Genomic DNA, 22,583 nt, shown 5'->3' on the forward strand with positions numbered 1-22,583 from the left:
CTTTGGTTAGATTTATTCCTAGGTATCTTATGCTTTTGGGTGCAACTCTAAATGGGATTGATTCCTTAATTTCTCTTTCTTCAGTTTCATTATTAGTGTATAGAAATGCCACTGATTTCTGGGCATTGATTTTGTATCCTGCCACACTGCCAAATTGCTGTATGAGTTCTAGCAATCTTGGGGTGGAGCCTTTGGGTTTTCTTTGTACAGTATCATGTCATCTGTGAAGAGAGTTTGACTTCTTCTTTGCCAATCTGAATGCCTTTTATCTCTTTTTGTTGCCTGACTGCTGATGCTAGGACTTCTAATACTATGTTGAATAGCAGTGGTGAGAGTGGACATCCCTGTCTTGTTCCTGATCTTAGGGGAAAGGCTCCCAGTGTTTCCCCCTTAAGAATGATATTTGCTGGGGGCTTTTCATAGATGGCTTTTAAGATGCTGAGGAATGTTCCCTCTATCCCTACAATCTGAAGAGTTTTGATCAGGAATGGATGCTGTATTTTGTCAAATGCTTTCTCTGCATCTATTGAGAGGATCATATGGTTCTTGATTTTTCTCTTGATGATATGATCTATCACATTGATTGCTTTACCAGTGTTGAACCAGCCTTGCATCCGGGAATAAATCCCACTTGGTCATGGTGAATAATCTTCTTAATGTACTGTTGGATCCTATTGGCTAGTATCTTGTTGAGAATTTTTGCATCTGTGTTCATCAGGGATATTGGTCTATAATTCTCCTTTTTGGTGGGGTCTATGTCTGGTTTTGGAATTAAGGTGATGCTGGCCTCATAAGATGAGTTTGGCAGTATTCCATCCCTATCTATCTTTCAGAACAGCTTTAGTAGAACAGGTATTGCTTCTTCTTTAAGCTTTTGATAGAACTCCTCTAGGAAGCCATCTTGCCCCGAACTTTTGTGTCTTTGGAGGTTTTTGATGACTGCTTCAATTTCCTCCCTGGTTATTGGCCTTTTCAGGTTTTCTATTTCTTCCTGTTCCAGTTTTGGTAGTTTGTGGTTTTCCAGAAATGTGTCCATTTCTTCCAGATTGCCTAATTTATTGGCATATAGTGGCTCATAATGTTTTAAAATTTGTTTGTATTTCCTTGGTATTGGTTGTGATCTCTCCTTTTTCATTTGTGATATTATTAGAGTGTTTTCTCTTTTGTTTTTAATAAGGCTGGCTAATGGTTTATCTATCTTATTCTTTCAAAGAACTAACTCCTGGTTTTGTTGATCTGTTCCACAGTTCTTCTGGTCTCTATTTCATTGAGTTCTGCTCGAATCTTTGTTAACTCTCTTCTTCTGCTTGGTGTAGGTTTCACTTGCTGTTCTTTCTCCAGTTCCTTTAGGTGCAAGCTTAGCTTGTGTATTTGAGTTCTTTCCAATTTTTTGAGGGGCGCTTGTATTGCGATGTATTTCCCTCTTAGGACTGCTTTTGCTGTATCCCAAAGATTTTGAATGGTTGTATCTTCATTTTCATTAGTTTCCATGAATCTTTTTAATTCTCTAACTTCCTGGTTGACCCTTTCATCTTTTAGCAGGATGCTCTTTAACCTCCACGTGTTTGAGTTTCTTCCAAATTTCTTCCTGTGATTGAGTTCAAGTTTCAAAGCATTATGGTCTGAAAATATGCAGGGGACAATCCCAATCTTTTGGTATCGGTTGAGACCTGATTTGTGACCCAGTATGTGGTCTATTCTGGAGAAAGTTCCATGTGTACTTGAGAAGAATGTGTATTCAGTTGCGTTTGGATGTAAAGGTCTGTAAATATCTGTAAAATCCATCTGGTCCAGTGTATCATTTAAAGCTCTTGTTTCTTTGGAGATGTTGTGCTTAGAATATTAGTCATTTGCAGAAAGTGCCATGTTGAAGTCTCCCAGTATTAGTATATTATTATCTAAGTAGGTCTTTACTTTGGTTATTAATTGATTGATATACTTGGCAGCTCCCACATTAGGGGCATAAATATTCATGACTGTTAGGTCCTCTTGTTGGATAGATCCTAGTGTCCCCTCTTCATCTCTTACTACAGTCTTTGGGATAAACTTTAATTGATCTGATATGAGGATGGCTACCCCTTTCTTTTGAGGACCATTTGAATGGTAAATGGTTCTCCAACCTTTTATTTTCAGGCTGTAGGTGTCCTTACGTCTAAAATGAGTCTCTTGTAGACAGCAAATAGATGGGTCCTGCTTTTTTTATCCAGTCTGAAACCCTGCACCTTTTGATGGGATCATTTAGCCCATTCACATTCAGAGTTACTACTGAAAGATATGAATTTAGTGTCATCATAATACCTCTTCAGTCCCTGTTTTTGCCGATTATATCTTAGGGCTTCCTCTTTTCTTAGAGTCCCCCTTAATATTTCTTGCAGACCTGGTTCGGTGGTCACATATTCTTTCAGTTTCTGCCTATCTTGGAAGCTCTTTATCTCTCCTTCTATTCTGAATGAGAGCCTTGCTGGATAAAGTATTCTTGGTTGTATGTTCTTCTCATTTAGGACCCTGAATATATCCTGCCAGCCCTTTCTGGCCTGCCAGGTCTCTGTGGAGAGGTTGTTGTTAATCTAATATTTCTCCCCCATGTAAGTTAGGGATCTCTTGTCTCTTGCTACTTTAAGGATTTTCTCTTTATCTTTGGAATTTGCAAGTTTCACTATTAAATGTCGAGGTGTTGAACAGTCTTTGATTTTAGGGGGGTACCTCTCTATCTCCTGGATCTGAATGCCTGTTTCCCTCCCCAAATTAGGGAAGTTCTCAGCTATGATTTGTTCAAATATGCTTTCCGGCTCTCTGTCCCTCTTGGTGCCCTCTGCAACCCCAATTATACATAGATTTTTTCCTTCTGAGGCTGCCATTTATTTTCTTTAACCTTTCCTCATGGTCTTTTAATTCTTTTTCTCTTTTTTCCTCAGCTTCTTTCCTTGCCATCAAATTGTCTTCTATGTCACTCACTCTTTCTTCTACCTTATTAACTCTCCTTAGGACCTCCAGTTTGGATTTCATCTCATTTAATTGATTTTTAATTTCAGCCTGATTAGATCTAAATTCTGCAGCCATGAAGTCTCTTGATTCCTTTATGCTCTTTTCCAGAGCCACCAGTAGCTTTATAATTGTGCTTCTAAATTGGCTTTCTGACATCGAATTGTAATCCAGATTCTGTAACTCTGTGGCAGAGAGTACTGTGTCTGATTCTTTCTTTTGTGGTGAGTTCTTGTTTCTAGTCATTTTGCTCATTGCAGAGTGGCTGTATGAGTGGGCTGCATCAAGAGTATCAACCACAACCTGAGTAAATTTCACCCCAGATGATTCTGCTAAAGTCAGAGACCAGAAATTGAAAACAGAGATCAGAACGAAATAAAACAAAAGAACCACTAAAATGAAAAACAAATTTTAAAACAAAGTAGTAAAAAATAAAAGGCCAGGAATCCTAAAGAAGAGAGAAAAAGAAAAACAAAGAAAAAAAAAGGGGAGGGGGGACTGGGAGATGGTGGTGATGACGAAGTGGTAGTGGAGGGAGAATGTAGTCTACCTGAGGGGTCCTAGAAGGGTGATCCTCTTGTTTCTGAGTATATTAAGTTATGTATGTTAGAAGATGCTCAGTCCCAAATTTATATAAACCAGAAATACTTCTAGAAGGCCCCAGTATTGACCACCAAAACATAATAAAGGAGATAAAAGAGGGAGGCAGAATGGGAATGAAGAATCTCACAGAATGAATCAGCACAGTATACCACTTGGTTCTGGGTGCATACTGGTCATGTTTTAGAAGGTATTAACTTCCACCATTGTAAAACAAAATGAGGCAGATTTCTCAAAAAACGCAAAACAAAAACAACATATCTTGTATATCTCCCAAAATTAAGTTGCATATGTTGAAGAGAATCTAGAAGTGGAAAATATATCTAGGACCTGTAATTGTAGAAATTAATATTAAAGTCAAAAAGGAAGGATCTTAAAAATGAAGAGGTGGTAAAATATTGTAGTTAAGGTGGGAAAAGAGAAAAAAATTGGAAATTTATAGTCTGATATAAAAATGAGTTGTACTGGAAAAAGAGAAAAAAAAAGGAGGGGTATTCTTTGGTTCTACATACTGTAAACCCCTCAACTTCCCCTGGAGCTTTCCAGCACTGCTTGGTCAAGAACTTGTTCTTCCCATTCTTCCAGCTGGTCTTCTGGGGGAGGGGCTGCTGTGCTGGTTCTCAGGTGTGTGCACCTGGGGGAGCTGCCCCACACCCCGCTGGGTGCCAGGCTCAGTGGGAGCTGTTTGTCCTGTGAGGCCCCTGTTCCCTGGCGGCCCCACCTCTCCCAGGCACAGGGTGACATCAGGAAGAACAACAGTGGCGGTGGCCAGCTCTCCAGTTCTGGAATCAGCTCCCGCAGTAACCATTGCATCCCCCATTGGATTCTTTTTTTTTTTTTTTTTTTTTTGCCTTCCTACCCTGTTAGAACAAAAACCCTTCTCTCTGTAGTGTTCCGGCTATTCTCTTTTTAAATCTTAGGTTGAATTCGTAGGTTTTCAGGATGATTTGACAGTAATCTGGGTAAGTTGGTGGAGCCTGGTGAGGTGAGGACCCTACTCCTCTGCCATCTTGCCCTCCCCCCTACAAAGTGCTGATTTTCAATAATTTCTTCTTCTTCTTTTTTTTTTTTTTATATATTTTATTTGACACACAGAGCTAGCGCAAGCAAGAGGAGCAGCAGACAGAAGGAGAGGGAGAAGCAGGCTCCCCACTGAGCAGGAAGCCTGATGCGGGGCTCAATCCCAGGACCCCAGGATCATGGCCTGAGCTGAAGGTAGACACTTAACTGACTGAGCTACCCAGGTGCCCCTCAACCGTTTCTGACCTACAGAATGGTCAATTTCACACGGTTCAACCTAATAGTCTCACTCCATCAGGAAACCATCAAGAATGCTTCTGATAGACTCTAAATTAGATCCCTAACAGGAAGAAGACTCAGAGAACTGAACTGAATAAACTTTCCTCCCATGGAAGAGGTAAGAGGCAGTAAACTCAGAGGCGGCAGATGGGGAGGGTAGGACAGAGATGATGCTCTGGGGACTTCAGCAGGATCCACCAAATGGCTTATACTCTGTGCGACTTCTCCCCACCATTGACTCCAGGCATGGAGTGCAGACACCTGTCTCTATCCAGAACATCTTGGGAGGTGGTTCCTTTCACTAGGAATTGTAAGGGGGCAGGGCACCGTGGGAAGCAATCCCCTGGAGACCACTCGGTTTCCCTTGTGATTTCTTCAACTTTTTTTTTTTAAAGATTTTATTTATTTTTTTATTTGAGAGAGAAAGTGGGGAAAGGGGGGAGGGAGAGAGAATCTCAAGCAGACTCCACGCTGAGGGTGAAGCCCAATGCAGGGCTCAATCTCACGACCCAGAGATCATGACCAGAGTCTAAATCAAGAGCTGGATGCTTAACCAACTGACCCACCCAGGTGCCCCTCTTCAACTAATTCTAAATGCTGAAAAAGCCCAGGATCTTGCAGTCTAATACTGGTGATTTTTTTGGGGGGGACAATTAAATAATAAAAGTCCCTAACTCCCAAACCAATTGGTCAATCTTAACACCAAAGACAACCAGACATTACACGCCTGCTGATTTGATGCAGAAGGGAGGTTTCTTGCCAAGAATTTGAACCCGGTTCTCATTCGGCCCTCAGAGCTAATGCTGGTTTACAAGTAACCTGTGTTGGCAGCAGGGGAAGACACTAAGTGACACTTAAGGATGCGGTCAGTAAAATCCGGACTGGGGACACCATAGGACAACAAAAAAAAAGGAAAAAAGGTGGCCAAAACATTATCAGCTCATGCATGTAATGAGTGGAGCCCCTCTGGCACCTTTTTGGAAAAAAACAAACAAGGTCTGTGAGACAACAAGGAAAAGAGGAGCACTGTCTAGATAGCCAAGACTAGGGAACTATTAGGTGATGTGCTTGTTTCTAGGAGAGTCCTTATCTATTCAAGTTACAGATTGCAGTGAACTGATAAATGGCAAAGCTGGGAACTGGTAACCTGAGAGTTGATTCTTATTCTGGTTTGCAGATGTTTAAAAACATCCCACAATGAAAAGCTAAGAGCAAGTCTGTGGGCCTGCCTCCCCCTTCTCTCCTGGGTCCCCATACAACATCTGCTTGAGTTGGGAATGATTTTACATGAGCCTAAAGCATCTCAGATGACCTGCTCACCTGTCAATGAACTGATCAATAATGACGATATCGCCAGGCTGAATCTCTTCCCTCAAGGAACCGCAAGCTGTGGTCACTATGACATGTGTACAGCCCTCCTCCTTCAGAGCCCAGATGTTCGCCTGGTAGTTGACATTTGAAGGCATGATGCTGTGCTGTCTCCCGTGCCTGCGAGGAGTGAATGCAGAGGGTGAGTGAACGGGGCACTCGAATACCGGTAAGAAGAGAAAACTAATGTACAGCAGTGCCTTCTAGCCCTTTCCATCAGAGCACATTTATGGTCACAGAAAGAATGGGCAGAGGCGAGGCTGTAACTAGCCTACTGCAAATACAAACTATTTGGTCTTAAAGTGCAGGCTGCCTTTATGTGGTATGTATTTATGTTCCTATCAAGAGCAGGTAAGAAAAAAAAAAAAAGAGCAGGTAAGGAAGACATAGACTGTGTCTATCCTCTGGTGCACCCACTCCCCCAGAGTCTGAGGCAGATGGTTTCACAGGAGCCCCAACATGGAAAACAAGAGGTGCCAATGAAGAAAGGTACAAAAGAGAAATAGAAACTCAAATTTCCAGTTGACCTCTCCATTCCTTTGTCTGATCTGATCACCCAAGTAAGTCAATGAAACCTTAAAAATAATTCCCTGCTGTTATGACACTAGCAGGTTTCATCCAAGAACTAGTCGCCTCACATATGACCACCTGTTAGTGCCTGAATTGTGTGCCTGTCCCCCGTGGTTCTTATTTTGAAGTTCCAATCCCCAGTATGCCAGAATGTACCTGTATTTGCAGAGACTCTAGTAAGATAATGAAGTTAAAATTAGGTCATTATGGTAGACCCCAATCCAGTGTCCTTACAAGAAGAGGAGATCTGGATACAGACTTGCACACTGGGAAGAATGTGGGAAGGCACAGGCAGATGGCCATCTGCAAGCCAAAAAAAAAAACCACAAAAAAACAAAAAAAAGAGGCCTGGAATAGGTCCTTCCCTCCAGGCCCTCAGAAGGCCCATTCTGCTGACACCTTCATCTTGGAATTCTAGCTTCCAGGAACGGTGAACAATCAAATTTCTGTTTTCACCTATTCTGTGCCAGCTCCAGCAAACTAATACAACCACCAATGACTTCCTACCATACTTCAAATAAAATCCAAACACCTAATGATGGCCCTCATACCACTTGGGTACCAGTGTACTATGCAGCCTCAGCTCTTGACCGCGTTCCTCCCATCCTAAGTCAGCCTTACTGGCCTTCTGGCTCATTCCTGCTTCAGTCTCTGGCCGGTTTAGGTCTCGACTCCAACATCAGCTCTGCAGAGAAGTGCTTTCCATAACCAGTGGGTCAGAATCACATCACTATCTTCTTTTCTTTCTATCACCTGTTGTTAGCTCAAACCACAGTTCCTTTTCCATGTCTATCTTTCCCACTAGAATTAGCCCCGAGAGGGTAAGGCCCTTATCTCTGCTCCTCGCTGGAATGCAGAACACGACCAGGAGTGCCAGTAAATGGCCAGTCAAGGGAACCCAATTTCTAAAATTATTTTTTAAAATTCACATGTTAGGTGATACACTTATCTATATATTTAAAGATTTTATTTATTTACTCATGAGAGACACACAGAGAGAGGCAGAGACATAGAGGGAGAAGAGGGTTCCCTGTGAGGAGCCCGATGTGCAACTCGACCCCAGGACCATGACCCGAGCCAAAGACAGAGATACTCAACCACTGAACCACCCAGGTGCCCTGATGATACATTATATAAGCAGCATTTCATAAAGAGTTAAAATTATTCTGGGCCACTTGAGAAACTACCAATAGAAGGGTGAAACGGTCCACCACAAAAAGGCAGTGTTGAGTCCAGGGTCCTTTATGTGTGATAATGCAGAAACAGGCTTTCAAGAAGTAGGTGAACACACAGAAATCTCACTTTCTACACTGACGATTAAGTTTGGGCTTTAGAGTAAAACTGCCTGGTTTCAAGTCTTAGCTTTGCCATTCACTAGTGGTGGGGCCCCCTCATAGCCACTCAGTGCTCTCAGCCTGATTTTTTCCCATTTGTAAAATGGTTAATAATACTCCCTGCACATAGGATTATTTTTTAAAGATTTTTAAAAAATTTTATTTATTCATGAGACAGAGAGAGAGAGAGAGAGGCAGAGACATAGGCAGAGGGAGAAGCAGGCTCCCTGGAGGGAGTCCGATGTGGGACTCGATCCCAGGACCCCGGGTTCATGACCTGAGCCAAAGGCAGATGCTTAACCACTGAGCCACCCACATGTACCACATGTTGGATTGTTATTAAACAACCCTTGCTTAATCTCGTATTAATATTGAGAAAAAACTTTTCTGTTCACCAACAGGACTGTGAAAAACATCAGAATGCTCTGTATGTAATTTCAGAGAGGCAGAGCACGTCAGGGTTTTTACCGAGCAGACAGATAACCTCTCAGAAGGTGGAGGTCCACGTAAGCCCAGGAAGTGTATGCATCTTCCTAAGGCTAGTTTCCAATACACTAATCAGGATTCTCAATAGAAATTAAAAAATCCAAAGTCGTTAAGAAACATGTGCATCAGAGGGACAGAGTCCACAGTCCAAGGCGATTCCGTTCAATGAGTGGGAGCATAAAAGCCTCACCAGAGGGCCACACCACCAGCTGCTTTCTCCTAGAGCCTAGAAAAAAAATGAATCAATCCTCCAATAAAGGAGGTTGCCTAAAATGGACTCCATGTGACCATCTAAAACTACAATTTAGTTTTACTGGATTCAGCAAAGTCACTTCTATTTCAGAACTGTGGCGTGGCAGACAGATTATAGGGTGATCCTGCCACTGCAGGTGGACCTGAGATTTGCTTCTGGCCAATGGGCTCCACCAAAGGTGCTGGCGGTCACCTCCATGATGAGGTTTCCACCTCACCAGCATGCCCTCGAGAGCCCCTCGGGAACCTGGAGGACACCACATGACCAAGAAGGTGAACAAGCCCACAGGAGCTGAAGGCCCCAGGCCTCCAACTGTGAGGATGCCCATTCTGTCAGCAAGCAGGTAAGCCTGAATGAGAACCTGGGGCTCCAGGTGAGAACCAGGCCCTGAGTTGACCTTATGGGATCCTGAGCAGAGTAGCCAGTTAAGCTGCACCCACGCTCCTGGTGCTCAGAAAATGCAGGATGCTATGTTGTCAGAAGCCGCTACATGTGTGATCATTTGTTCCACAGCAAGAGAAAACTCATACATGTAGTCTTACTAAATCCCAACTGTGTGGTAAAAATGATGTGCCCCTGCTAGTCTTGTCCAGGAAACAGTGTGGATACCAAAGGGAACCCACTCCTGGTAAACCCGTAACTATTATTCCACAAGGAACAAATGAAGCATTCTTCCTGAATGAAGAAGTTATCTTGTTACTTAGGAGAAAAACAATAAACAAGGGAAAGCATCTCCCCTCTTGCAGTTAGAACTAAAACCAGAAGCTTTGATTTTAATCAGACTCCTTCCATGGCTCACTGAGGATGCTGACTACTTTTCCAGCCTAAGGGGGGTGGGGGAGTGGGTGAGATCTCTGACCTCCAAAGTCACTACAGTTTGCTCCCAAACTGTGAGTGGGGTATAAAAGTGCCCGAGATGCTCTGGCTCTAACACCAGACACTCACACACCCACACCATTACACTCTCCAGAATTTCATCCCTCCTTTAGCAGCAACATTCAAAAAGCTTAAAAGTATCTTACCTTGCAAGGAGGACACAATCGACATTCTTGATCTTCCCCAAAATTAAGGCATCAGAAGGCTTGAACATAAGGGAAAATGGTTACAACCTAAGACTTGAAAACATTCACAGGACAATTTAAAAACCATCATTTCAGTTGTTTGACCACAACAGGATTCATGGAAACTTGGAAGATCCACTGGAAGGAAGAAGAGTCCAGATTTCACCAACTTAATCACTCAATAAGGAATGCTTACTGAGCCCTCTGCAAGCACAGAGGTTCATGGGACTGGGAGGGTTGTCTTGGGTGCATGAACAGATACTACCTAGTATGATCTATTTGGAGCAAGCACCCCGGGGGACTCTGATGTCACACTGCTCAAATACAGATGTGTCAACGGTATTTGGTAGCTATGAGAAGAGATGTGCAAGTGACAGGCAATAAGGAGGCCACTGTCACAGAATTTAAGAACTCAGCATTGGAACCGCTTGTCGGGTTAACCAAGTCTAAGGCGGCCACAGGATACCCTGAGGCAAGGAAGGGGATGGCCATGGGATGACTTAACGTAAGGGAGGGGGTGGCCATGGGATGGCCTGAAGTAAGGGAGGGGAAGGTCCTGAAAACTGGAGACGGTTAACCAAACATGAGGCCTTGAGATGAGCTAAGCTGAGAGCAGGTCCTAGAGAACATGAGGTCTGAGGACCTGGCTGGAAAGAAGGGTTGGGTTGGGCTGCCAGATGCAGGGATCCTCACAGGAGGACCAGAAGAACTGCTGTGTTTGGAAGCAGCACTATGGAATTAGAAGGTAGACACCTCATCCTGATGGATGACACAGGAGCTAGGAGAACATCATTTTAACAGAAATGGGAGAGTGTGTGATTTTTAGTTCAGTTATGCCATTGCTTTCTGGATCCTCAGGAAATCCCCTTGGGCTAGGGCTTACTAAAAAAGGGCTACTTTGCATTATTTATTTCTGTTTGCCATCAGTCTGTCTAATGAGCGTGGAAGACGTAGAAGCAAATGAGGACCTAATGTGAATGCAGAGATCTGAAGAAGTAGTTGCTATCTCTGAAATGAGAATCTGGTTTCTAGAGATAAAAATTATAAAGTCATATGTGCATGTTCATAATCTGTGAAGTCTAAGGCATTCTTAGGAACACTGTCTCAGCTGTTAGGACCCAATGACAGGGCCAGTGACCCCTCTCACCCTGGGGCAGACAGCTCTGTGCTTCCAAGATGAAGGTAATTAAAACAATTTTTTTGTGAACTTAAAAATCAAGCCAGCAAGAAGAAAGGAAAAAGCTGGTATGTCTCCACTAAATGGATATTAACCTTGCCAAATGGAGTATCCACATATTTTTCAGTTCTTCCTTCTAAGATTTCTGGATCATCCAGGCCTGTTCCACCAATTATCCCAATCTAAAGGAGACAATAAAAAGACAACAGATTTGATCATTTTTCATTAGAAACAAAATCATTATTTCAAGCAAACTCTCCCCCCCCATATATATACACTCTTCTCCATTCCTAAGCCCCAGTTGCTTTTTTAAAAAAAATTAGTTCCAGAGATAGAATTTAGTGATCTATCAGATGCACGTAACACCCAGTGCTCATTACATCAAGTACTCTCCTAAATGCCCATCACCCAGTTACCCCACCCCCCACACCTCTCCTCTATCAACCCTCAGTTTGTTTCCTAGAGTTGAGCGTCTCTTAGTTTGCCTCCCTCTCTATTGTCGTCTTATTTTTCCTCCCTTTCCCCTATGTTCGTCGTTTTTATTTCTTAAATTCCACATGGGTGAAATCATATGGTATTTGTCTTTCTCTGACTTACTTCGCTTAGCATAATACCCTCTAGTTCCATCCATGTTGTTGCAGATGGCAAGATTTCAATCTTTCTGATGGCTAATATTCCATTGTACATATACACCACATCTTCTTTATCCATTCACCTGCTGACGGACATCTGGGCTCTTTCCATAGTTTGGCTATTGTGGACATTGCTGCTGTAAACATTGGGGGGCAGGCGCCCCTTCAAATCACTATGTTTGTATCCTGTGGACAAACACCTAGTAGTGCAATTGCTGGGTGGTAGGGTAGTTCTTTTTTTAACTTTTTGAGGAATCTCCATACTATTTTCCAGAGTGGTCCACCAGTTTGCATTCCCACCAACAGTGTAAAAAGGTTCCCTTTCCTCTGCATTCTCACCAACATCTATTGTTTCCTGAGTTGTTAATTTTAGCCATTCTGACCAGTGTGAGGTGGAATTTCATCACGGTTTTGTTTTGTATTTCCCTGATGCCGAGTGATGTTGCGCATTCTTTCGTGTGTCTGTTGGCCTTTGGTATGTCTTCTTCTGCTCATTTCTTGACTGGATTGTTTGCCTTTTGGGTGTTGAGTTTGATAAGTTCTTTATAGATTTGGATACTAGCCCTTTATCTGATAAGACATTTGCAAATATAGTCTCCCATTCTGTAGGTTGTCTTACAGTTTTGTTGACAGTTTCCTTTGCTGGGCAGAAGCATTTATCCTGATGAAGTCCCAATAGTTCATTTTTGCTTTTGTTTCCCTTGCCTTTGGAGACGTGTCTAGCAAGAAGTTGCTGTGGCTGAGGTCAAAGAGGTTGCTGCCTGTGTTCTCCTCTAGGATTTTGATGGATTCCTGTCTCACATTTAGGTCTTCAATCCATTTTGAGTCAATTTTTGCACATGGGGTGAGGAACTGGTCCATTTTCATTCTTCTGCATGTGGCTGGCCAATTTTGCCAACATCATTTGTGGAAGAGACTTTTTTCCCATGGGATATTCTTTCCTGCTTTGTCAAAGATGAGTTAACCATAGAGTTGAGGGTCCATTTCTGGATTCTCTGTTCTGTTCCACTGGTCTATGTGTCTGTTTTTTGTGCCAGTACCATACGGTCTTGATGATCAAACTTTTTAACATAGCGTGAAGTCAGGCATTGTAATGCCCCCAGCTTTTTCTTTTTCAATATTCCTTTGGCTATTTGGGGTCTTTTCATACAAATTTTAGGATTGCTTGTTCCAGCTCTGCGAAAAATGCTGATGGTATTTTGATGGGGATTGCATTGAATGTATAGACTGCTTTGAGTAGCATAGACATTTTAGCAATATTTGTTCTTCTAACCCCTGAGCATAGAATGTTTTTCCATTTCTTTGTGTCTTCCTCACTTTCTTTCATCAGTGTTCTAATGTTCAGGGTACAGATCCTTTACTTCTTTGGTCTTATTCCTACATATCTCATGGGTTTTGGTGCGGTTGTAGATGGGATCAATTCCCTGATTTCTCTTTCTTCTGCCTCATTGGCAGTGTACAGAAATGCAACTGGCTTCTGTGTGTTGATTTTATATCCTGCCACTTTGCTGAATTCCTGTATCTGTTCTAGCAATGTTGGGGTGGAGTTTTTGGGATTTCTATATGGAGTATTATCTATGAAGAAGAGTGAGAGTTTGACTTCTTTGCCAATCTGGATGCCTTTTATTTCTTTTTGTTGTCTGATTGCTGAGGCTAGGACTTCTAGTACTATGTTGAATAGCAGTGGTGAGAGTGGACACCTCTCTCGCATTCCTGATCTTAGGGGAAAGGCTCTGGGTTTTTCCCCCATTGAGAATGATATTCGCTGTGGGCTTTTCATAGATAGCTTTTAAGATATTGAGGAATGTTCCCTCTATCCCTACCCTACAAGGAGGGGGGGTCTGGTGCTTGCTGGGCCCTACTTGGAGAGCAGTCACCCAACCGCAAAGCAGTCAGGACCGTGCCACGGTTAGTGCTTTATGCCGTCCCCGAGCCGAGATCTCACCTCTGGGCTCGCTGACGGCAGCCTGCAGCCGGCTGCCCCTGGTTTTCCTGTGACCCGTGCACTGTCCCACCTAGCATTCAGCCCTGTGCCACCCCAGTGCCTTTCAGCAGGGACGTCCCTCAGCACAGCAGAATCCTTGAGGTTCCCATCTCGGGCTCTGCTGCTCTGTCGCTCCCTAGCGCCAGCTGCCAGAGGCTCCCTCCCCAGAACGTATCCTCCAAGGTATCACCCCAGATGCATGTCTCCGCACCTCCTACCTTCCAAAAAGTGGTCACTTTTCTATTTGTAGAATTGCACCATTTCTTTTCTCAGATCTCGGACTGATTTCACAGGTGTTCAGAATGATGTGATAGCAATCTAGCTGAATTCGTGGGACCAGGCAAACTTAGGGTCCCCTACTCCTCTGTCATCCTAACTCCTCTCAGCCCCAGTCCTTTTTAAAAATTGTACATTACTGAAAAACAATCACCCATTCAATAAATATTTGAGGGCCTTCCATACTCCAGAAATAACCAAAACAGGGGTCATGCTTTTGGACTATAGGACATTTATTGCTGACTCTGCAAATAACAAATTAGCACAGAAAGATACTTTAGCTAGCTTAAGTTAGAAAACTAAACCTAGGGGCACCTGGGTGGCTAAGTGGCTGAGTGTCTGCCTTTGGTTTAGGTTGTGATCCCAGGGTCCTGGGATTGAGTCCTGAGCCAGGCTCTCTGCTCTACAAGGAGCTTGCTTCTCCCTCTGCTCTGCAAGGAGCCTGCTTCTCCCTCTGCCTCTCTCTGTCTCTCATGAGTAAATAAATAAAATCTTAAAAAAAAAAAAAACCCAAGAAATACATGTGTGGTTGCAGACAGTACTTTCTAATGAATTTTATTTTGTCTTCTAAATGGGTTATGAAATAAGGAATGTTCAAAAGACCTCCAGGACAGAAAATATTCTGTATACCAAGCTGGTAATGTTTCCTCCTCATTATACCATTTGATAAAGAAACAAGAAAGATTCTCTTTCCTATGCCACTAAAATCACAGAGCTGTAAGAGATCATGGATAAGAGTCTGGAAAAGAAGAAAGTTAGCCTCATGTATATTTATAAAATCAAACCATCCCTCTTATATAGTCAATATGAATAATGCAAAGGTAGTTCTGGATTTTTTAAAAATTTCAAGTGTTGTATTGCATTTTGCAGAGATGAACTTAACAGCTATCTTCGAGGGCTAATGGGAGTTACAGGAATCTGGTACTGTGGGCAGCCCCGGTGACCCAGTGGTTTGGCGCCGCCTTCGGCCCAGGGTGTGATCCTGGAGACCCGGGATCGAGTCCCACATTGGGCTCCCTGTATGGAGCCTGCTTCTCCCTCTGCCTGTGTCTCTGCCTCTCTCTCTGTGTCTGCCATGAATAAATAAATAAAATCTTAAAAAAAAAAATTAAAAAAAAGAAAAAAAGGAATCTGGTACTGCAACTCCAGGGTTAATCTAATTTGATGACTAAGAAACACAAACAAGAACAGTTACAAAGACAACTAAATATTAACTGAGGTGTTGACTAAAAATTAAGTGACTGAAATCATTAAAGCTTCACTGGGTTGATAATTCCTAAAGGAAAAATAATTTTTAAATTATCAGTGACAGGTTAGAGAGAGGACACTTTTACTAAAAACTGAATGGAAAGCGACTATTGTTATTTTTTCAATGAAAAGCTTTAAGCCTATTGTTGCTTGAGTAAAATTTCTACTAAATGAAAAACACAGCTCCTTGAGAAAGAAAAAAAAAATCCCAGAGTTAAGAATTCACTGAACATTTGAATAATTTTCAGATCAGGTTACACAAGTTGACTTTATATTAATATATGGGGAAATGGTGATCTCTCTGGCTCCCAGTTTTCTGGAAACGAAACAAAACCATAGGGGCAATTTAGTGAGATTTTACTGAAGAACTGCTAGTTACGTGATTCAGAACTTGGAAGTGTCCCCACAACTTCCTAAAGTTGGCTAAACTAGCTTTTGAAGTTGGTGCCACCTTGTGGTAGGTTGTTGAAACCACAGCAGGTTACACATTCTGTGCCAACCCCACAGCTCTCTCCTACCTTGCTACCACATTAACATCCTAAGATTAACCAATATTCCAGTTTTCCCATCAACAGAAGTGTTCGTTTAAGTCAGTACACTTAAATCATGCCAATGTACTAGAAAAAAAAACTTTAAATAGGTTTTATAGAATCTTAATCCTTCCTCTAACTGGCTACTCCATTTTATCCTTCATTTCATACATCCCTGAAGCACCCCAGATCATGGGATGGTGGGGACCCAATAAGCTGCCCAGCCTGTGTCCTCACCCCAGGTCACAAAACTGAACTAACTCTGAAATTATACTCAGCAGTTGGGGGATTCTGTTGCTCTTGAAAATTTCTGCCTTTTTTCTCCCCTCTTTTTTTTTTAAGATTTTATTTATTTATTCATAGAGACACAGAGAGAGAATGAGGCAGAGACACAGGCAGAGGGAGAAGCAGGCTCCATGCAGAGAGCCTCACGCAGGACTCGATCCAGGGTCTCCAGGATCACGCCCTGGGCTGCAGGAGGCAATAAACCGCTGCGCCACCAGGGCTGCCCGCTCTCCTCTTTTTAGAGGTTTCTTACCACTTTGACTTGGCTCTTTCTGGAGGTCCCCTGGGCCATGGCATCTCATATTCTGGATTCAACACTGGAGTCTCAGATTTGCACATACAAAACAAAACTGACTGTGGTGAAACCACCTCTCGGTTTGGGGCATGCTAGCCTAGCATCACAGCAGTGACTAGGAAACGCCCACCAGAGAGGTCCTGCCAAAGTTCAGCAGCCTTAAGCCCGAGAGGTCAGCAGCCTCAAGCTTCAGGCCACAGCTCCCAGGCTGCATGACTGCATTAGGAAGCCCTGGAAGAGAAACATGTACTGGCCATGAAAGCAAGACCTGCTACTGCTCCCCAGAAACGCTGGGATGGGGTCTCTGGCGCTGGAATGATCTGTAGGTGAGCGTGTCCAGTCACCCAACAGGCTCCAGTTGTTTACAGACAGTCGTATCTTGCAAGGTACACAGGACAATATAGCCACAATGGGAAATGGTCCACTAACCATCTTCCTGCAGCAGAGGGAGGACCTCAGCGCCAGGATGGGGCAATGTCGCCCCTGCTGGCCCCACAGCAAAGGATAACCAGCATGGAACTCCCAGGCCTGGAGCCTCTGAATCCAACAGCTGACTCTGTACCTGCCTCAGTGATAAAGTCACTGTGTCTGAGTACTGAGATGTGCCAGGCACTGGGCCAAGTGCCCCAGCCACCTTACCTCATCTGATCTTCACAACCACTCCGTAAGATACGCCTTACAGTATTATACTCATTTTCCCAAAGACAAAAGAAAAGTATCAAATTAAGAAACTCCTCTTCTAACAAATCGTCAGAAGCAAAGCTGGAGTAGGAGTGGCTTTTCACGCTCAACTGTGATGATTTACTGTCTCTTGATACCCCCTGGAGTCCTTTATATCATACCCCTTTAGGAAAGTTGTATTCTCTCCATGTACTGAGGAATCTGATGCTCAGGGAGGTCACGTTCTGGGCCAAGGTCATAGGGTAAGTATAGAAACAATGACCCTGGGCACCTAAGCTAACACTTCCAAAGGGAGGGGCCTCTCCATCAGTGACCTCATCCACACTCAGGAAGCAAGGACAAGACCTTACTAGGCTCCTGAGCCAAAAGCATCAGTCCTTAGTCCAGGTAGTCCCAGGCTGCCTAGAAATATATTTGAGGACTGGGATGGAATTTCTGGGCCAGTCCTGCTCAGCTGGGACTTCTTTACACAAGATAAGGTTCTGAAATAGAGAACCCTTGGTCAATCATGGTCATTGCCAACTTTTATTTTTTTATTTTTTTTTAAAGTTTTGTTTTTTTTTTTTTAATTTTTTTTTTAAATTTATTTATGATAGTCACAGAGAGAGAGAGAGAGAGAGAGAGAGAGAGAGGCAGAGGGAGAAGGAGAAGCAGGCTCCATGCACCGGGAGCCCGATGTGGGATTCGATCCCGGGTCTCCAGGATCGCGCCCTGGGCCAAAGGCAGGCGCCAAACCGCTGCGCCACCCAGGGATCCCCATTGCCAACTTTTAACAGCTACGGGTTCATCCCATACTTTCCCACAGCAGGCCACTGCATCAATTTCCTTTAAAAAAAGAGGGTTTGACTTCCTCCCTGAGAGTGAAAAAGCATTTTATCTGAATGTTGGCCAGAATGGTTATTTCCAGCAATGCTGAAAGGGCTCATACGAACCCCTACCCTGTGTCTATTTCCCCTAGGACCTGGACCCAGGGAATTACACATATACTACTTGGTTTCAAGAACCACTCACCATCACGTTGAGGCCTGGATACATTACCTTAAAGAAACCAGCACTGCATGACGGCATTCTTAAAACACCTAAGCCCAAGCAATCCAGACTAACTCCTGCTAGGGAGCTGGGCTGCCTCTGAGTGCTTCAAATTCATGATGAGGCGAGAGGACCAGAGCTCAAGCTGGCAGCGATCCCTGATCTGAGCACTTCAGTCCTTCAGTTCTGGTTGCCACTGACATATCTGGCAGGCGCAACAGACAAAAGTTCTCCATTTATTAAGACAACCTGGCTTTGAGCCTCCCAGGGCCTTGTAAAATCCTGAAAGGCCAGCTGTATGGAGAGAGAGTGGCCAAATGTCTCAGTCTGGATGGCCTGTTTAAAACCTGCAATATGGTCCACAGAGATGGCTGGGGGCTCTATCTCGGATCTGATGCTCCTCTCTAAGCCACCCTTGTAGGCATTGGTCATGGTGAACTGGCTCAAATTTATATGTTGAAGCCCTAACGCCCATACCTCAGTATGTAACTATTTTTGGAAAAAGATCTTTGATGAGATCATTGAGGTTGAATGAAGTCATGGGGAGGGCCCTAATCTACTATGACTGTTGTCCCTATAAAGCAAGATTAGGACACAAGCACACACCGAGGAAGACAGTGTGAAGCACAGGACGAAGCTGGCCGTCTGTAAGCCAAGGAGAGAGGCCTCTAAAGCAACCAACCCTGCTGACACCTTGATCTTGGCCTTCCAGCCCTCAGGCTATGAAGAAAGCCATCCAGTTTTGGTACTTTGTTATGGCAGCCTAGCAAACTAGTACAGTAAAGCAACATTTTGGTCAGAGACAATCTTATGACACAGAACATCCATCATTTTTACTTATCCAATCTCCTCTTACAAAGTCAGGATGCTATTCTAATGGGTAGACACACCCTCTTGAAGATATAGTTTACCTCTTGAAATGGCCCATTTTTTTTTGAGAAGCATTTTCCTCAATGTTTATTGTATTCTATAGAGCTCCCTCCTACTTGTGGGACAACAGCAGGAATCTTCCTGGTGCCCCCACCTGGTAGTTCCTCAATTCAAGAATCCCACGGGGAGTTTTCAATACCAAAGCTCAGGTCCAAGATACTAGAGACTCTTTTAATCGGGAAAGGAAGAGTTTGTTTTCTTAAAACTCCACAGGTAGTTCTAATGTGCAGCGAGCACTGAGCACCTCACTCTAGGGCCCAGACCAGGAATTTCCAAAATCTGGGCTCACTGAAGGTCACTGTCTGTGACTATCTGTGTCCTAATTCCCAGAACCTGTGAACGTCACCTTACCTGATTAAATCAAAAGCTCTGAGATAGGGAGATTATCCTGGATTATCTGGGTAGGACCTAAATGTAATCATAAGCGCCCCTGTAAGATGGTCCAACGAGGAAGAAGGCAACATGATGCCAAAGATGCTGGTGACTTTTAGAAGATGGAAAAGGAAGGAAACAGACTCTCCCTTGGATCTCCCAAGAGAAGCTGCCCAGATTTTAGTCCAGTAGGACTCACTCTGTACTTCTAATCTCCAGAACTGTGAGAGAATGCATTTGCACAGTTTTAAGCCATCCAGTCTGTTGTGACTGTTATAGCAGCCACAGAAAACTAGTACATCACGAATCACCTGGCGAGCTTGTTAAAAATGCAGATGCCTGGGTCTTCCAAGCTCTCTGGGTCACCACTTGTCACACTTTTGAGGGCATCTGAATATACTGAAGCTCTTCATTTTTTTTTAAAAGATTTTATTTATTTATTCATGAGAGACACACACAGAGAGGCAGAGACACAGGCAGAGGGAGAAGCAGGCTCCATGCAGGGAGCCTGACGTGGGACTTGATCCGGGGTCTCCAGGATCACACCCTGGGCTGCAGGCAGCGCTAAACCTCTGCGCCACCAGGGCTGCCCTATACTGAAGCTCTTCAAAACCCAGATTGCGGGGCCCCCAACCCAGTGCTTCTGATTCAGCAGGACTGGGACAGGGCCTAATAAGGTGCATTTCTAACAAATCCCCCGGCAGGTGTGGATGCCTCACACACTTTGAGAATTACTACTTTAGATGCTTCTGAGGCACAGACTAGAATACCATGATCACAATCACAGTGAAGGATGAAGGTCCACTGCACACAAAAATTTCTATCACCTGTTTGCTCATCTGTACGGAAACGGTCAGATTCTTCCTTAATCCGCAGAATTATGAGAATCCAATGAAATAACGCATTAGTACCCGTCATTATTTCTGTCTATCCCCCCATCTCCAACAGAAACAAAATAAAAAACATCCCTGCAAGCAACAACAAAAGTCTCCTTATCTCTTGGTCTTTCTCTGCTGGTCAGGATACAAAGTGGGCTCTCCTACCTCTCCTCACCAGTCTCTGTATCAGGGATCTGGCCCAGGTGCCTCAAACCGAGTGTGTACTGGCTCTCCCGGAAGTGTGTGGAAACCCAAGGGGACATTTCTGGCTGCCACGAAGACTGGGGCATTTTGTGGGGAGGTGTCCAGGATGCGCTGTAGGTCTTGCAATGCTCAGAACAGTCCTACAAAAGGAGGGACTGTCCTACCCAAAATGCCACTGTGGACTAAACAAAAACATGAAGGCTAGCTGGTTCTTTGGCTTCCAACTGGGACTTGAGGGTTGCTCCTTGGTTTCTGAGAGTCACTTAGGGACTTTCAGTCCGAAGGCCTTGGCCAGCTATAATCAGGGAGCCAAAAGGAGAGCTTAAAAGGTCCGTCGTCCCAGTATAGACTCCATGACTTGTCCGTCTCTCAATGCAGTTTTACTGTAGGCCACTACCCACTTATGATAGGACTACATCCCCACCTTGTCCTGAGAACCATGATTAATAAGGCTTATCTTTAACCCTCCAGAACAAAGGCTGGGCAGCTGCCTGGGGGAGCCATAGCCCATTGAAAGAGCCCTTTAGAATGTTCTGTCTGGGTGCCAAAGACCTGTTCATCCCTCTGCATGGTCATGCATACCACCTGCCCATGTCTGACGCTGGAGGATCATGTCTCCCTGAGGTCCTCCCAGACAACAGCTGTCATGAATAACATGGGCAAGTGTCCATGGCGGGGGGGGGGGGGGGGGGGACAGGTGGCATGATCTCCCTACTTACATAATAAAATGGGGCCCAAAGACCCCATGTTAGATTTCAGAACTGCCTTACAGCATCTAGTTGGTGGAACACCAGTTTCTAGGCCCAATTCTTGATCTAGGTCCATCTGTGTAACTCTGAACACCTTGGTCAGCCTCTCTGGGACTCAGCTTTATGTCCACCAAAAGGGGTCTGTGTGGCTATATGGTCTTAAGAAATGTTCCAGTTCCGCAGTCTATGATCAGAGGATAGGGTATGGTTTTTATGAACCTGTTTTGCTCTGCACACTGGCACCTGCCATCTCCTGTAGAGGATGATGCCTCAGCAGTTTGGGGGACTTGGGTGTCACTGTCATGGATTCTCAGAGCAAAACTGTCACCTCTCTAAACTCAGAGAGCAATCAGCAGGCTGGCCTAGCACTATTTGTACCTCTTAATTTTATATTCAGCATCTTGCCAAAACCAAAAATATACATCATTCAATATTTACATCAGGGCTCTAATCAGCGCCCATTCTGCACTTAAATGCACTGCACTAATTTTGCAGGGAAGCTGCGTGGCTGGAAAATGCCAAACAAGACTGAAGTGAGACTGTTTTTTCAGAATCATCCCTCTTTGCAAGGGAGGCAAACCATAAAAGACTCTTAACTACAGGAAACAAACTGAGGGTTGCTGGAGGGGATGGGGGTAAGGGGATGGGATAAGTGGGTGACAGGCATTGAGGAGGGCACATGATGTAATGAGCACTGGGTGTTTTATGCAACTGATGAATTACTGAATTCTACCCCTGAAACTAACAATATGGTATATGTTAATTAAATAGAATTTACATTTAAGAAATTTTTTTAATCATCCTACTCTTAACATGACTTTTAAGTGTATTCCTGTAAGGGAAAGTTGAGCACTTCCTGCTTACCCACTGAAAGCTGTGGCCTAGTAACACTTATAATAACCTATAAAACACCAGAACTGCTGGAAAAAAGTCATGCAAGATTAATTTCACACCCCCTCCGCCCCCCATTAAGCACTAACTTTTAATAAGTTTCAACCAGTGCCAGACAGATAATTGGAACCATCCCAGCAAACCCTGTAGGAAAATCTCCATTTACAGATTGGCTCCTAAGGCCCTGGCTCACCTACTTCGCACATAAGCTTTGGAAAAACGTTCTGCCTTGTTCTCTGTTACTGATAAGGGAGAGGCGATCTACAAATACTTGTTAAATTCAAGATGCTTGGGATCCCTGGGTGGCGCAGCGGTTTAGCGCCTGCCTTTGGCCCAGGGCGTGATCCTGGAGACCCGGGATTGAATCCCACGTCAGGCTCCCAGTGCATGGAGCCTGCTTCTCCCTCTGCCTATGTCTCTGCCTCTCTCTCTCTCTCTCTCTCTCTCTGTGACTATCATAAATAAATAA

General features: G+C 43.9%; 1 protein-coding gene across 2 annotated transcripts in view; it reads right to left on the bottom strand.

Moving 5' to 3' along the window:
• Positions 1–22,583, bottom strand: part of MTAP (methylthioadenosine phosphorylase) — a 54,151-nt gene that overhangs the window by 30,344 nt on the left and 1,224 nt on the right. Inside the window, exons 1-4 of one of the 2 annotated variants that reach the window (XM_055302325.1) lie at positions 18,100–18,144; positions 11,226–11,312; positions 9,915–9,973; positions 6,202–6,369 (exon numbers count right to left, since the gene is read on the bottom strand). In XM_055302325.1, the coding sequence (XP_055158300.1) occupies positions 6,202–6,369; positions 9,915–9,973; positions 11,226–11,312; positions 18,100–18,129 (344 nt within the window). In that variant the 5' untranslated portion in view covers positions 18,130–18,144. Of the gene's footprint in view, positions 1–6,201; positions 6,370–9,914; positions 9,974–11,225; positions 11,313–18,099; positions 18,145–22,583 lie in introns of those variants that run through there. The other variant, XM_055302324.1, reaches the window with a different exon arrangement.

This window comes from Nyctereutes procyonoides, unplaced genomic scaffold (assembly GCF_905146905.1).
Source record: "Nyctereutes procyonoides isolate TBG_1078 unplaced genomic scaffold, NYPRO_anot_genome, whole genome shotgun sequence".
Taxonomy (NCBI): domain Eukaryota; kingdom Metazoa; phylum Chordata; class Mammalia; order Carnivora; family Canidae; genus Nyctereutes; species Nyctereutes procyonoides.